Here is a 12,027-nt window from a genome sequence, read left to right as displayed (position 1 = left end):
GCCTCTGCCGTGGGCAGCCTTTTCGCTCCATGTGCTCCGATTGGCTCTCCCGCGCACGCCTTCTCATTGGTTGAAATTCACTTGGTGCGGCGCTTTCTGTGGCACGCGATTGGACGATACGTGTCACGAAGCGCTGTGATTGGCGGAGGCGGCGGAATCTGGGACTGGTGGCCAGGCAAATGAATCTGTTGTTATCGGATCCCTTCGCGGCTGCGGGGTACTCTCTTGAAGTTTGTATGCTGGCGGCAATGACGTTACACCCTTTTTTCTTTTGCTCATTTCGAATTTCCCCTCGGTCCCAGTAAGACAACGATGGCGCAGCAGCAGATGCCCGAATTCAAGCTCATCCTTGTCGGCGACGGCGGCGTCGGCAAGACGACCTTCGTCAAGCGCCACTTGACGGGCGAGTTCGAGAAGAAGTACGTGGCGACGCTCGGCGTCGAGGTCCACCCGCTCAAGTTCGAGACCAACTTCGGCCCGATCAAGTTCAACTGCTGGGACACGGCCGGCCAGGAGAAGTTTGGCGGCCTCCGCGACGGCTACTACATCCAGGGCCAGTGCGCCATCATCATGTTCGACGTGACGTCGCGCATCTCGTACAAGAACGTGCCCAACTGGCACCGCGATCTCTTCCGCGTCTGCGAGAACATCCCGATTGTGCTCTGCGGCAACAAGGTCGAGGTCAAGGACCGCAAGGTCAAGGCCAAGCAGATCACGTTCCACCGCAAGAAGAACCTCCAGTACTTTGACATCTCGGCCAAGTCCAACTACCAGTTCGAGAAGCCCTTCCTCTGGCTCGCGCGCAAGCTCGTCGGCGACAACAACTTGACGTTCGTTGAGGCCGCCGCCCTTGCCCCGCCGGAGGTTGTCATGGACCAGAACCACATCTCCAGCCTTGAGGCCGACCGCCTTGCCGCCATCAACGCGCCGCTGCCCGATGAGGACGACGATATCTAAGCGCTGAGGCCATTTCTTATTTGCACATGCGCGGGCGCCTGTCCGCGGTAGTAGACAAAAGTGAACTCAATCAAGAAATCTCTTTTCCATCTCTTACATCGTGAACCATGTTCCCAAGTCCGTATGGCTGTCTGTCGGAAGCTGTGGTGGATGGACCGTCCCTGGGAGCCGTCCCTAACGTTAGCCGTTGTTTCCATCTCGCGGGCCTCGTGCACCCAAGTGTACCCAAGCCATTGGTCAAAATCCGACGTAAATCCTGTATATCGCTGCTTTTGATTGGTTAAAAATCCATTCTCGATTTTGACATGGAGGCCCGCGTCGCTCGGGCCATGGAGCTGGCCCAAGGACCGCGGATAAGCGTGACGGACGAGGAAGTGGCGGCGCAGATCCGGCGCGAGGCTGCGCGCAAGAAGGAGCGGGCAAAGGAGCTCGGCGTCATGAGCTACATGGTACGTTCCAGTCTTCCCTTCGACGATAAGCAGACCATGGTGCGCCTAGCTGCCCGTGGCGCCAGCGACGAACGTCAACAAAGGCTTCCTCCTCAACACGATCCGAGGGTAAGGCGCGTTGAAAGCCCTTCTCATGGCGGTCCTGTAGCGTCGACTCGCACAACAAGCGCCAAGAGATCGACCAATGCTGGCGGAAGCGCGACCTCGAAGCTAAAGTCCACCGGCGGCGGTCTCGCTCGCGCGACCGATCTCGGTCCCGAGAGCGACGCCACCGGAGGCGCAGCTCCAGCCTTGATCGCCGCCATCAACGACGCAGCGCAAGTCGCAGTCCGTCGCCGACGCGGGCGGAGGACGAGCGATCGTACTGGGCCGAGCGCAAGGCCGCGCGGACCGCCGAGCTCCTCGCCCAGCTGGACGGCCGCAGTTGCACGCTCGAGAACGCGCCAAATTACGACGAGAGCTCGTCGTCCGAGAGCGACGAAGCCAAAGCCAAAAGAGCGGCGAAGAAGGCTGCCAAACAGGCCAAGCGCGCCAAGAAGAAGGCGAAGAAGAAGAAGGTCAAGAAGGACGCGCGGTCCTAGCTGCAGAGACGGGCGAGTGGGTTGAATGTTACATAAAGCTACGGATTCCTATGGCGAGAAGTCGAGTCGAGCGCTACGGCGGCGTCCCGAACAGCCCGACGCTGTGCGGCGGCGTGCCAAAGTCGATCTTCTTGACCGCCGACGGCGGCTTGAAATGGATGTACGTCGGCGACGACTCGTTCGAGGACGTGGGCGGGCGCTGCTTGGTCGTCGAGTTGTACTTGTGCGGTGGCGGCTGCGTCGGCTTGGTCTGCGTCGGCGGCGTTTCGGTCGAGTCAAAGCAAAAGCTCTCTTCGAGCTGGCCTTGGGCAAAGAGGTCTTCGAGGAACTCGGCCTTCTTCTCCGGCGTCAGCGGCACCGTCTTGTCTTCGACCACGATGTTCTTGACGGCTGGCTGGCTCAGTCTACCAAGTAGTGAGCTCAAGTGCAGAAGGAAGCAGCAGCCTACTGCGTGCGTCCGTGCAACTCGGCCCGCGCGGCCTCGAGAATCGCCTTCTCGAGCGGCTCGAGCACCGTGTCGAGGCCGTCGGCAAACATTTGGTCGGCGCGCATGAGATCCTTGTGCTCCTACGCGACACAAGTGGCTTGCGACCAGTTGGCGCTCATGGTGCTACCTCCTCGACGCTGGCTCGCGCCAGCCAGTAGACAGCTTTCGTGAGCACGACGCTCGGGCAGTTGCGCGCAATGTCATCAAAGACCGCGCGTGCGCCGCCAAGGGTAAACTAGAGGAAGATGCATGAAGGCACGTACGACGTCGCCAGGCGAACGTACCTTGGAGATGTACAGCGCTTCGTCGAGACGCGCGCGAAGCTGCGTCTGGAGCGCGGCCGTAAACTCGACGTCCTTCTTCGGCGACGGCGCGGCCGGCGGTACCACCTCGGCGGGCTTGAAGTGCGTCGACAAGAGCGTTTGCACTGGCTCCTTGGGCGTCGGATCGGCCGGCTTCTTGGCCTTGAAATGCGAGGCCGGGACCTCGACGGACCGGTACACGGTCTCGGTCAAGGGCGTCGACGGGACCGCCTCGTTTGGCTTGGTGAAGAGAAGGGCCTTGGAGGAGGTTGACGGAACGGCCTCGTCCGTCTTGGTGAAGAGAAGGGACTTGGTGACGCTTGATGGCGCCGTCTTGGGCGTTGCAGACTCGGGAAACGCGCTCTTCTTGACCTTGAAGTGCGACGAGAGGACGTCTCGATGTGGCATGGGTGCGTCTGCTTGCTTCTGATGCCGCAGGGCACTCGAGCTCGACGGGAGCGCAAAGGTCGACTTGGTCGCCTCCGGCGTCGTGGCCGCGTCCAAAGGCGATGGTGCTGGCTTGCATTCGAGGTCGAGGTCGAGCGATACGTTTTCTTGGCGTCGGTAGCATGGCGCGTTTCCAAATGGAGAGGCCGCGACCGCCTTCTCAAGGGACCGCGGCTGCTTGAAGGCGCTGAAGCGTTCTGTCTTGGCGCTTCTTCCGTGTACGAGTGACCGCACCGGCTTGGGCGTCGCCGGCACAATGGGCTGGGCTTTGGATGGCGCAGCGAACGGAGCAATGGATGGTGCAAGGTCGACATCGTCGTCATCGTCGTCGTCCGAGTCGTCAAACATGAGTCGCGTCTTGACGTGTTGAAGCGTGTCGTCAGCTGTAGACGCTACAGGTCGAGGTTGATACCGCAGCGCGCTGGACGAAGATTCGGTAGTCGCTGCTGCTGCTGCCACACCAATGCGCGGCTCAGCTGCCACAGGCTTGGCATCAACGACGGCGGCCACCGGTGGTGGCGGAGGTTTCTACGTGCAGCAATGTGATTAGCATCGATCCCGCCGTGCTAGCAATCGTACGTCGAAAGTCGTCCGAGAGGACTTGGACGGTCCAGCGTCCGACTTCAACGGCACCTGCGACGCCGTTCGTCCACTGATTTCGGGCTTTGCAAGTCCCGCCGTCGGGCGGTACGAGCTGGCATACGAGTTGACTTTAGGCTTGCTAAGGCGGTCGATGGCTGCCTGGGACATGCCCCGTGCGGCGCCCGAGGCCGCGGGCTTGGTGGTGGCAGAGGCGCGGCTGGTCGTCGCCATCTCTACACGGCGGCTCTGCAGGTACTCTGCCAGCTTCTCACGGCGCGAAGTCCTTGATGATTCGGACGCTGCCGACGACGCGCCGGTCGCTGCGCCATGCTTGGCGCTGGTCAACTTCAGGGAGAAGCGGTCGGACATCGCGCTCGTCAAGCTTTGGCCGACAGATTTCAAATTTTAAACGGCGTCCGGATAACCGAACGGCTTCTTAACCGGTCCAAAGCCCGGTTCATCGAACCGGGCACCTCTTCCGGCCGGCTTTTCTCCGGGAACAGAGCATGAAATAGTGTATGATGACGCCGGCGTCGTCATCGTCAAGGTGATCGCTGCTCCTTCGGGTACTCGGTGCCTCCGCCATAAGTCCAGACCCCGACGTCCGCCACGCACATGGCCTTGATGTTACAGTACTCAGTACTGATGTCCAGAGGGTAGAGGCAGGCACGCTGGGCACCGCAGCTTTTGCGGTCGAGAATGAAGAAGCCACTGATCTCGTATGGTCTGAGCTTTGCCCCATCACACGTTGCGCATACAGAGAAGGCCAACCTTGGAGTGACCCAAGGTTGCAAGCCAAGGTGGTAGAGAAAGACGGGGGTGGAGAGTGGCACGACGCGCGTGTACCGATGACGAATCGCTGGGGGCGCGACCTTGATTACTACTGAAACGAGGTCGGACCAGCTTACTGTATGAGCGATCCGGGCGACGTGAGCTGGCGACGTGTACGCAACAGGCAGATCCTCCTCGGCAGCGCTCGTACTTCAAGCGCTGGCTCTTCGATCAACCGCCCGGAGCTTTGCCAGACCAACTCGCACGCCCCACGGACTACTAGTACGGAAGGACGCAGTGACAGCCTCCTGGAATGTACGCCGCCGAAAATTCGATCGCTGTTGAGCAGGAGCATATACGATTTTTAACTTAGAGAAACTAGGACAAACTAACGCGGGTGCAAGGGTCACGGCTTCATGAGCAAGCATTCGTAGAGCATGTCGTCGGTCGACTGTGGCGAGACACGGTAGTCGCTGACCTTGTTGTTGTGGTAGCTTGGCTCGGCCACATACTGGGTCGGAAGCATCTCGAGGTACTCGAACTCGAGGAGGAGGTCCTGCTTGGTCACGCGCTTCTGCTGCTTGAGCGGGATTGGTTCGACGCGCGCATGGTGCATGGTCGTCGTTTCGTCAAAGGACCGCTTGGCGCCCCGGTTGTCCTTGTAGATCGCTTCGACCATGCTCGTGAGGTGCGAGATGTTGCCCGTGAGCGCCGCGACCTGCGTCTGGAGCTCGACGACCTGTTGGCGGAGGTCATCGACTTCGTCGCGGTCGGGCAGCGGGTCGCAGTCGCTGTAGTTGGTTTTGCGCTTGATCTTGGCCATCAAGTGCGGCTTGCCGCGAATGAAGAGCTCGTGGTAAAACTCCCACGAGTTCTTGGCATCGTCCGTCTCCATCGCGACAAGGAGCACCTCTTTCTTGGACTTGCGGAAGCCGTAAAAGTTGAGCTGGCGCACAAAGCTCGAAAAGTTGTTGTGCTTGAAGTACTTGGGCAGCACGACGGACGCAAATGCCTTGGGGTCCGTAATGACAAAGCTCTTGCCGTCGACGCACCAGCCCGCGACGCCGTGCGCCGCCGTGTCGATCATATCGTACGTCTTCTTGAGGAAGATGGCCGCGTTGCACGTCCCCTTCATACTTAGTAGCTCGGTGGAAATTCAAGAATGACCCGCGGCAGCCGACCCCCTCGCTGATTATCAATAGCACGCCGTTGTAAACTGCAAGATCGGTCTCGGCCAATCAGCGTCGCTTGAAACGCATACGCCCACATGATTGGTCGTCACCCATGCAGTGTTTGGTAGCAAGTGCGCCAGATGGTCTGTACGTGTTTGGTATCGAAATCCAGGCCTGCGGCTTTGCTTACAAAACCCAAGTACAATAAGAACTGACAGGCCCCTCTCTAAGGACGAGTATGGTATACTGGGGACGCGTCAAGCTACAAACGACCTCGCCATCCCACGTTATGTCACGCGAGCTGGACGACAGCGTCGTGCGCATCGAGGGCATCCCCACAGCGCGTGCTCGGCGGGGCGTGCAAGCCCATGGCATTTTCATCCATGATTGCAAGCGCAAGGAAGTAGCAATCCCACCTTCGAAATAGATCAAGCGCCGAGTGTCTCTTGCAGTACGACGACGACGTGCATATAATTGCGCATCAACAACATCGTGCGCGCAAGGACACGAAGCGGGGCCGTCGCCACCCGAAATCGCCCGATGCCGCAGTGATGACAACACTTTGCCATTGGTAAACACGTGATGAGACTGGTCGCCATGTTCAAGCATGCGGCTGCTCTCTCGTGTGTTTGCGGACAAAAGAAACTAACCGCATCGCCTCATCGTAGTGCGTGGACCTTGTTGTCGCGTCCGCAGCTTCAAGAATCTTGCGTTGTTGACTACGACTTGTACTACTGCTTAGTATATGACTAGTGCCACTGCGATCGTATCGCTCGAAACCACTCGGATCTCCTTCGTCCTAAACTAAAATCCAGTTTTCCGAGCGTTGAAATACGCATGGGATGCTCAGTGTCATGGCTCCATTTGGCTTGCTCGTTGAGAATGCAATTGGGAACATCATTTTGGATGCGGAGTGATGGTCAATGGTTCTGAGCCTGGATCTTATGTGGGTGCGTGTGGACCAACTGGCTCAACGCGTTGAGTTGGTGCACGCTGCAAGCGAACACGATCGAAGCGGTCCGAGTCTGTACGTGAGCTTACTGCAAGAAGCACTGCAGTTCACTATACACTGTCTCGGGGGTGGTTTCGAGGTGATCACAGCACCGTTGCTGTGACTTGACCACGCAGAGCATTTTGATAGGCTCATGACAGACCAGTCACCGACACCATGGACACGATCAGGACTGTAGTACAGGGTATGCGCTCGGAAGCGCCGACTTCTTAGGAAGGAGCGACGAGCCTTTTTCCGCAGCTCCACGTTGCAAGTAGTAAGCACTTTGTTTACTAGGCAAGTGCGCATCGTTTTCTCAGTCGCTGCTTCAACGCGATGTGCAGAAGCAAGCTCGGCCTGCATGTCACGCGAGAGGTTTGTTGCCCCTTAGAGGTTGGCCAGACACACCGACAGTCTCGTTTTTATTGTGCTTCCACAAAACTGTTTGGCCTGGAACTCGGTTTTCACTCACTCTTGTCTTCACGGAATGTGGTGATATATTTGAATTCGTAACGACAGTCGCAAGGAATTACACCAGTGCAGCCAAAACTTGATGGACACGGCATTTGGAAGGATGATTCTACATGCATCTGACGTGGCACCACGACAGCGCCAGATTCGGAACCATCACTCACACGAGAGTAGAGTCCAACACAGAGTGCATGCTCGGCTCCAGCACCAACGGACTTTTCTTGCGTCGGTCGTCGATTCGAACTCGTCCGAGACCCTTGAGAATCCGATGCCACGCTTCTTCTTCCAGCTCTCACCTTCTTTCATCGCACTCGTATGATCGCTAGTAAGTTTACACTGCTTTAAGAATACGCTCGGAGCTCGGTGTCCTGAGGCGAGAAGAACCGGCCCAATCGCAGAACTTGTATACAATAATCAAGCGACAAACCTAATCACTCGAGCATGAGTCCGAGGCAAGAACAGTTGTCCTCGCTCATGCGCTGAATGGTATCGTGCAATCCTGTCCAAGGAGTTTGGGCGCGTGGAGTCCACCACACAGGCAGCGCCACGTCGGAACCTTGTCTCGCCCAGTGTATACCTTTCGACGTGAGCGTATACATAATCCTAGTTGATTTATCCAGCTTGAAGTGGCCGCATTACAGCCGAGTATCTTGGCCCTTGTATACCGATACAACGTGGCAGAAGCCAATACAAAGCCCAAGGTAAACGCCAGTATACTAACCCCAAGTACAACTACAAACCGGCGTGGGACACGCGGGTCACTCTCCGAGCTTTGAACGCGTGCGTGTCCAATTTTAGCCAATCGCAGCATGCGGCTCGTTTTGGCGCGCAGCGATTGCTCGAAAAAGGACCCGCCGTTTCCTACGCGCTTGATGGGGGTGCATAATCGCCACCGTCGTTATCGTTCCAGCAAGAAGAGCCGCATTTTGGAATTAACCTCTTGAAACAAGCATGATCAAATCGTCGACGGCCGCGATCTTCCTCAAGAAGACCTTCGACATGGTCTCGCAGTCGCCGACCGAGATTGCGGCGTGGGCGCCGGACGGCGCGACCTTTGTCGTCAAGGACCCCAAGGAGTTTGCGTCGCTCATGCTGCCCAAGTACTTCAAGCACAGCAACTTTTCGAGCTTTGTGCGCCAGCTCAACTTTTACGGCTTCCGCAAGTCCAAGAAAGAGGTGCTCCTTGTTGCGCTCGAGTCGTCCGACATTAAGAATTCGTGGGAGTTTTACCACGAAAACTTTCACCAGCACAAGCCGCACTTGATGGCCAAGATCAAGCGCAAGACCAACAACTCGGACGACGATACGTCTTTCTCGTCGCCGCCCGCGCACCCGACGAGCCAAGTCGACGACCTCCGCCAGCAAGTCTCGGACTTGCAGTCGCAGCTCACCAAGCTCACGGGCACGCTGAGCCACCTCAGCTCGATGATCCAGACGGTCGTGGACCAAGCCCAGACGCCGGCGCCAATCGTGCTACCGCCGATGAAGAAGCAGGACAGCTTTCTGCAGGATCTCGAGTACCTCGACATGATGACGAGCAACCAAGACGAAGCCGCCACGTCCGAGTTCCAGCAGTTGCTCGCAGGACACCATTCCTCGTCCGTCCCCTCCGTCGTCATGTATTAGCTGCATTCAAAGCGTTCACTATAATATATATCTAAGATCTTATTTAAACATCTGTGTTCTTGTATGTGGGTGGGTGCATACGTGGCAGCCGCTGCAAGTAGCCAGCGTGGCAAGGCCGTGACGCAAGCCTCGTGGCCGCGGTCATGGGCCCGGCCCACGGCGGCACTTGGGCCACCGCCAAGTCCCAACTGCAAGGTGGCAGCTCCGAGAAAGTCCAACGCCGTCTACATCCTGCGCGCCAACCATCAACATCATTGACGCAGGTGACCCGGTATCCCTCGCAATTCGTTGACGTTATGCCTGTCTGTGGCCATCAACATCATCCATTGCACATGGCGCTCGCATCACGCATGCGCCCGAAGGCGGATTACGAGGCCAGCGCCACATCGCGGTCGCCTCCTCTTCAACTGCCTGGCAACTCGGCCAAAGGATGGAACGTCGCCGCTGCAGGCATACGCAGGGCTGGGGCGCGATACCCTTGCACTGGTATGTCATGGCTGCCTCGGTGTTTACCAGCATCGCGTACCCAGAGATTGCGACACGAAGGACGGACTCAAACGAGACCGGACTTCTGAATCTCAAAGGGTGAACGGCAATGTCGTCCGCCGCTGCATCAAGTGTATGCAAATTCACGCCTTGCATCATCAACATAGAGTCCCAGCTGCCCTCCGTGTGTTGCGTGAATAGTGTGGCCGGAGCAATCCGCTGCGCCTTGCGTACTTACGACCGCCAACATGATCTTCCTCGAGATAGACATGGTGGAGGGTGTGAGCCAAGGCAATGCGAACGCCAGCACAGAAGTATTGGGAGTGCCGCAAATATGGCACCCCCGAGGCAATGTATCTAACAATTCTAACAAAAACTAACACTATCAAGGAGCTCGGACGCGCCTACTGGAGGGGCGTCGAGAAGGGGAAGCCCATGGGCATGACCAGCGACGGCGAACACCGGGCGAGGCTCTCGGCCGCGTTCGCGGAAGCTGTTGAGGATGACGACGGCGCCGCATTGGGGACCTTGGGGAACGCTTCGAGCAGGTCTTGCATCGACGTCGCAGTTTCGTCAAAGCTGCCAAAGTGGCGGTCGTCAAACATCATAAACTCGTCGTCCAAGTTGAGGCTGTTCTGGTGCGCGAGCGACGGCGGCGAAGGAGCCACGTCCATGAGCATCGGCTCCAACTTGACGAGGTGCTCCGAGTCGTCGTGCGCGGCCGTCTTCTGCTTCTTGGGCGACGGCGGCGCGTGTTCCGGCACGGACTCGAGCGCCCGCTTTTGCGTCTCCATGAGCGTCGAGACGACCGAGGTCAAGTTGGTAATCTGGTTGGTGAGCTGCGAGAGCTGCGACTGGAGCGACGTGACTTGGCTCTTGAGCACCTCGACTTCCTCCTTCTCGGTCGGCTCGCCGGCCTCCGAGTAGGTCTTGCGGCGGATCTGGGCCATGAGCTCCGGGTGGTGGCGCAAGAACTTGTCGTGGTAAAACTCCCACCAGTGCTTGGTCACATCGTCCTCGACGATCATAATGTCCTCCTTCTTGTACTTGCGGAAGCCGTAAAAGTTGAGCTGGCGCACGAACGAGGCAAAGTTGTTGTGCTTGAAGTACTTGGGCAGCATCGTGCGCGCAAACTCCTGCGGGTCCTTGACCACGATGGTCGTGCCGTTGTTGGCCCACGAGGCGACGCTGTCGGGCGAGTTCTCGAACATCGTGTACGTCTTCTGGAGGAAGATGGGCGCGGACGACGCCTTGGACTTGGGGGCGGACGCGGCCTTCATGGCAAAATCGGAAATGACTTGGCCTCATCGCCTCGTTGGGCCATGCGCGCTCATTGGTCAAAAAGAGACCAATCCCACCGCTATGTGCCCCAATACACCACGTGATTGGCCGAACGCCAACGCCATGTCGCAGATCACGCGAGGAGCGCGATGCTGGTGAAAATTGCACGATGCCAAACGTCAAATACCACGCGGAATTTTCACCGTGAAAAAGGCCGGTTGCCGTGGGCCGGCCTTTCCGAGCCTCACCTTAGATTCAACCATGTGGTACGAGGGTGGGTGTTCGCTTTGTCGTACCTATCTCAGAGATGAAATATAGTGTACAGTATGCATTTCAACACCTTTTTAAACACAATGATTGATATATCTAGTGTAAAAATGCAAGATTCGTACGTGTTTTCAACGCGTAGAAGGTGCTGAGAGCGGGAGAGAGACACTGATTATGCAACAGTAGGCCGGAAGTTGACGCAAGTTCAATGCGACAAGCACCGCCGATTGGAATTGGATGCAGGGCGCGCAATCACGCTGAAGGATGTGCCCGACGCGATAAAGTTCTTGAGGCCCAGACTGCGAGGCGACGTCTCGGCCGTTGAACGCTGCGCCTTCGGTAGGTCACGCGTTCAGACGGTTATAGAAGGTATGAGGCGCGTCTGGCCGTGGTTCCAGCTCCATCTGCGCAAGGGGCGGAGCGCACGAGGTGAAAAAAGTTTGGTGTGGCCAGACTCCCGGATAACTCTTTGCGGCAAGGCACATCATTTTCAGATTTGAGTTTCTGGTCGTGGCAGATGTCCCAACTGAGCCCCACCCACAATGGACGCTGGCGAGACGAGACAGACGCGGCGTGCTCGCCGCGCCACTTCCTTCTTCCAACGTTCGTTTTGGCGATTGCACTTTTGATTGGCAAATGTACCACCAGTGCAAAACCTTCTTGGCCGCGTCGATGGACTCAGTCCCGATCCTACACGTTTCGACTGGTCACTTCAATCCAATCGCACTCCCTATCACCGCCGCTAGGACTTGACGAGCATTTGCCATCGAGGCGCGAGGGTACTCGATCCTGCCAGGTTCCGGCCGCCATTCTCAAATGGGTTGTGGGCCGCTGATCCGTGGGAGGCGCCGCTCGTGGGTGACTCTAGTCGTCGTTTGGCCAGCAAGGTGTTCTCGCCAAGCACGGCCGCAATGCTACTCTTAGCAGCGTCACAACGAAGGGCAGGCCATCGAGCCATACTGGTTGAAGGGAGTATGGAATAGTCTCTCAGGGCGGATGAGATACTGCTGCAGTGTACAAGCGACGATCTTCTCCGCGCGGAGACGTGGACGGGGCAAGCCTATCGGAATGAATTCGGGTGACATGGCCGTGGGATGCCCGTGCACCGTGCACCTGAAGAGCAGCCTCGCGAGAGAATTGGAGCGAGAACCGGAGCC

At 57.8% G+C, this 12,027-nt stretch overlaps 6 protein-coding genes across 6 annotated transcripts; 3 read left to right on the top strand and 3 right to left on the bottom strand.

The window, feature by feature from the left end:
- Positions 1–274: 274 nt before the first annotated feature.
- SDRG_13222 (GTP-binding nuclear protein Ran) lies at positions 275–1,055 on the top strand. Its single transcript, XM_008619304.1, has one exon. It carries the CDS (start codon positions 313–315, stop codon positions 955–957), a length of 645 nt encoding a protein of 214 aa, XP_008617526.1. The 5' UTR covers positions 275–312; the 3' UTR covers positions 958–1,055.
- Positions 1,056–1,262: 207 nt separating this feature from the next.
- On the top strand, positions 1,263–1,987 carry SDRG_13221 (hypothetical protein; the record flags this gene model as incomplete). Its single annotated transcript, XM_008619303.1, has 3 exons — positions 1,263–1,406; positions 1,456–1,514; positions 1,555–1,987. 3 exons carry the CDS (start codon positions 1,263–1,265, stop codon positions 1,985–1,987), a joined length of 636 nt encoding a protein of 211 aa, XP_008617525.1.
- SDRG_13220 (hypothetical protein) lies at positions 1,957–4,198 on the bottom strand. The gene is made up of 5 exons (XM_008619302.1): positions 3,803–4,198; positions 2,759–3,751; positions 2,602–2,709; positions 2,436–2,554; positions 1,957–2,391 (listed from the first exon to the last, which is right to left on the bottom strand). Exons 1-5 carry the CDS (start codon positions 4,172–4,174, stop codon positions 2,061–2,063), a joined length of 1,923 nt encoding a protein of 640 aa, XP_008617524.1. The 5' UTR covers positions 4,175–4,198; the 3' UTR covers positions 1,957–2,060.
- A 695-nt stretch (positions 4,199–4,893) lies between these two features.
- Positions 4,894–5,747, bottom strand: SDRG_13219 (hypothetical protein). Its single transcript, XM_008619301.1, has one exon. It carries the CDS (start codon positions 5,709–5,711, stop codon positions 4,983–4,985), a length of 729 nt encoding a protein of 242 aa, XP_008617523.1. The 5' UTR covers positions 5,712–5,747; the 3' UTR covers positions 4,894–4,982.
- Positions 5,748–8,103: 2,356 nt separating this feature from the next.
- Positions 8,104–8,888, top strand: SDRG_13218 (hypothetical protein). Its single transcript, XM_008619300.1, has one exon. It carries the CDS (start codon positions 8,162–8,164, stop codon positions 8,834–8,836), a length of 675 nt encoding a protein of 224 aa, XP_008617522.1. The 5' UTR covers positions 8,104–8,161; the 3' UTR covers positions 8,837–8,888.
- A 743-nt stretch (positions 8,889–9,631) lies between these two features.
- Positions 9,632–10,674, bottom strand: SDRG_13217 (hypothetical protein). The gene has a single exon (XM_008619299.1). The coding sequence runs from the start codon at positions 10,600–10,602 to the stop codon at positions 9,727–9,729; it is 876 nt and encodes a 291-aa protein (XP_008617521.1). The 5' UTR covers positions 10,603–10,674; the 3' UTR covers positions 9,632–9,726.
- Between the last annotated feature and the right edge of the window lie 1,353 nt (positions 10,675–12,027).

This window comes from Saprolegnia diclina (assembly GCF_000281045.1).
Source record: "Saprolegnia diclina VS20 unplaced genomic scaffold supercont1.57, whole genome shotgun sequence".
Lineage (NCBI taxonomy): Eukaryota > Oomycota > Saprolegniomycetes > Saprolegniales > Saprolegniaceae > Saprolegnia > Saprolegnia diclina.
Note: the sequence above shows the minus strand (reverse complement) of the source record. Positions and strands in the feature narration are given on the sequence as shown.

Bases quoted from the DNA above. Each gene is read 5' to 3' on its own strand.
- SDRG_13219 (XM_008619301.1), bottom strand. From the start codon at position 5,711: ATGAAGGGGACGTGCAACGCGGCCATCTTCCTCAAGAAGACGTACGAT.
- SDRG_13217 (XM_008619299.1), bottom strand. From the start codon at position 10,602: ATGAAGGCCGCGTCCGCCCCCAAGTCCAAGGCGTCGTCCGCGCCCATC.
- SDRG_13222 (XM_008619304.1), top strand. From the start codon at position 313: ATGGCGCAGCAGCAGATGCCCGAATTCAAGCTCATCCTTGTCGGCGAC.
- SDRG_13220 (XM_008619302.1), bottom strand. From the start codon at position 4,174: ATGTCCGACCGCTTCTCCCTGAAGTTGACCAGCGCCAAGCATGGCGCA. The intron at 3,752-3,802 runs GTACGATTGCTA...TGCTGCACGTAG, and splicing joins CCTCTCGGACGACTTTCGAC to AAACCTCCGCCACCACCGGT. The intron at 2,555-2,601 runs GTAGCACCATGA...TGTGTCGCGTAG, and splicing joins CGCGAGCCAGCGTCGAGGAG to GAGCACAAGGATCTCATGCG.
- SDRG_13218 (XM_008619300.1), top strand. From the start codon at position 8,162: ATGATCAAATCGTCGACGGCCGCGATCTTCCTCAAGAAGACCTTCGAC.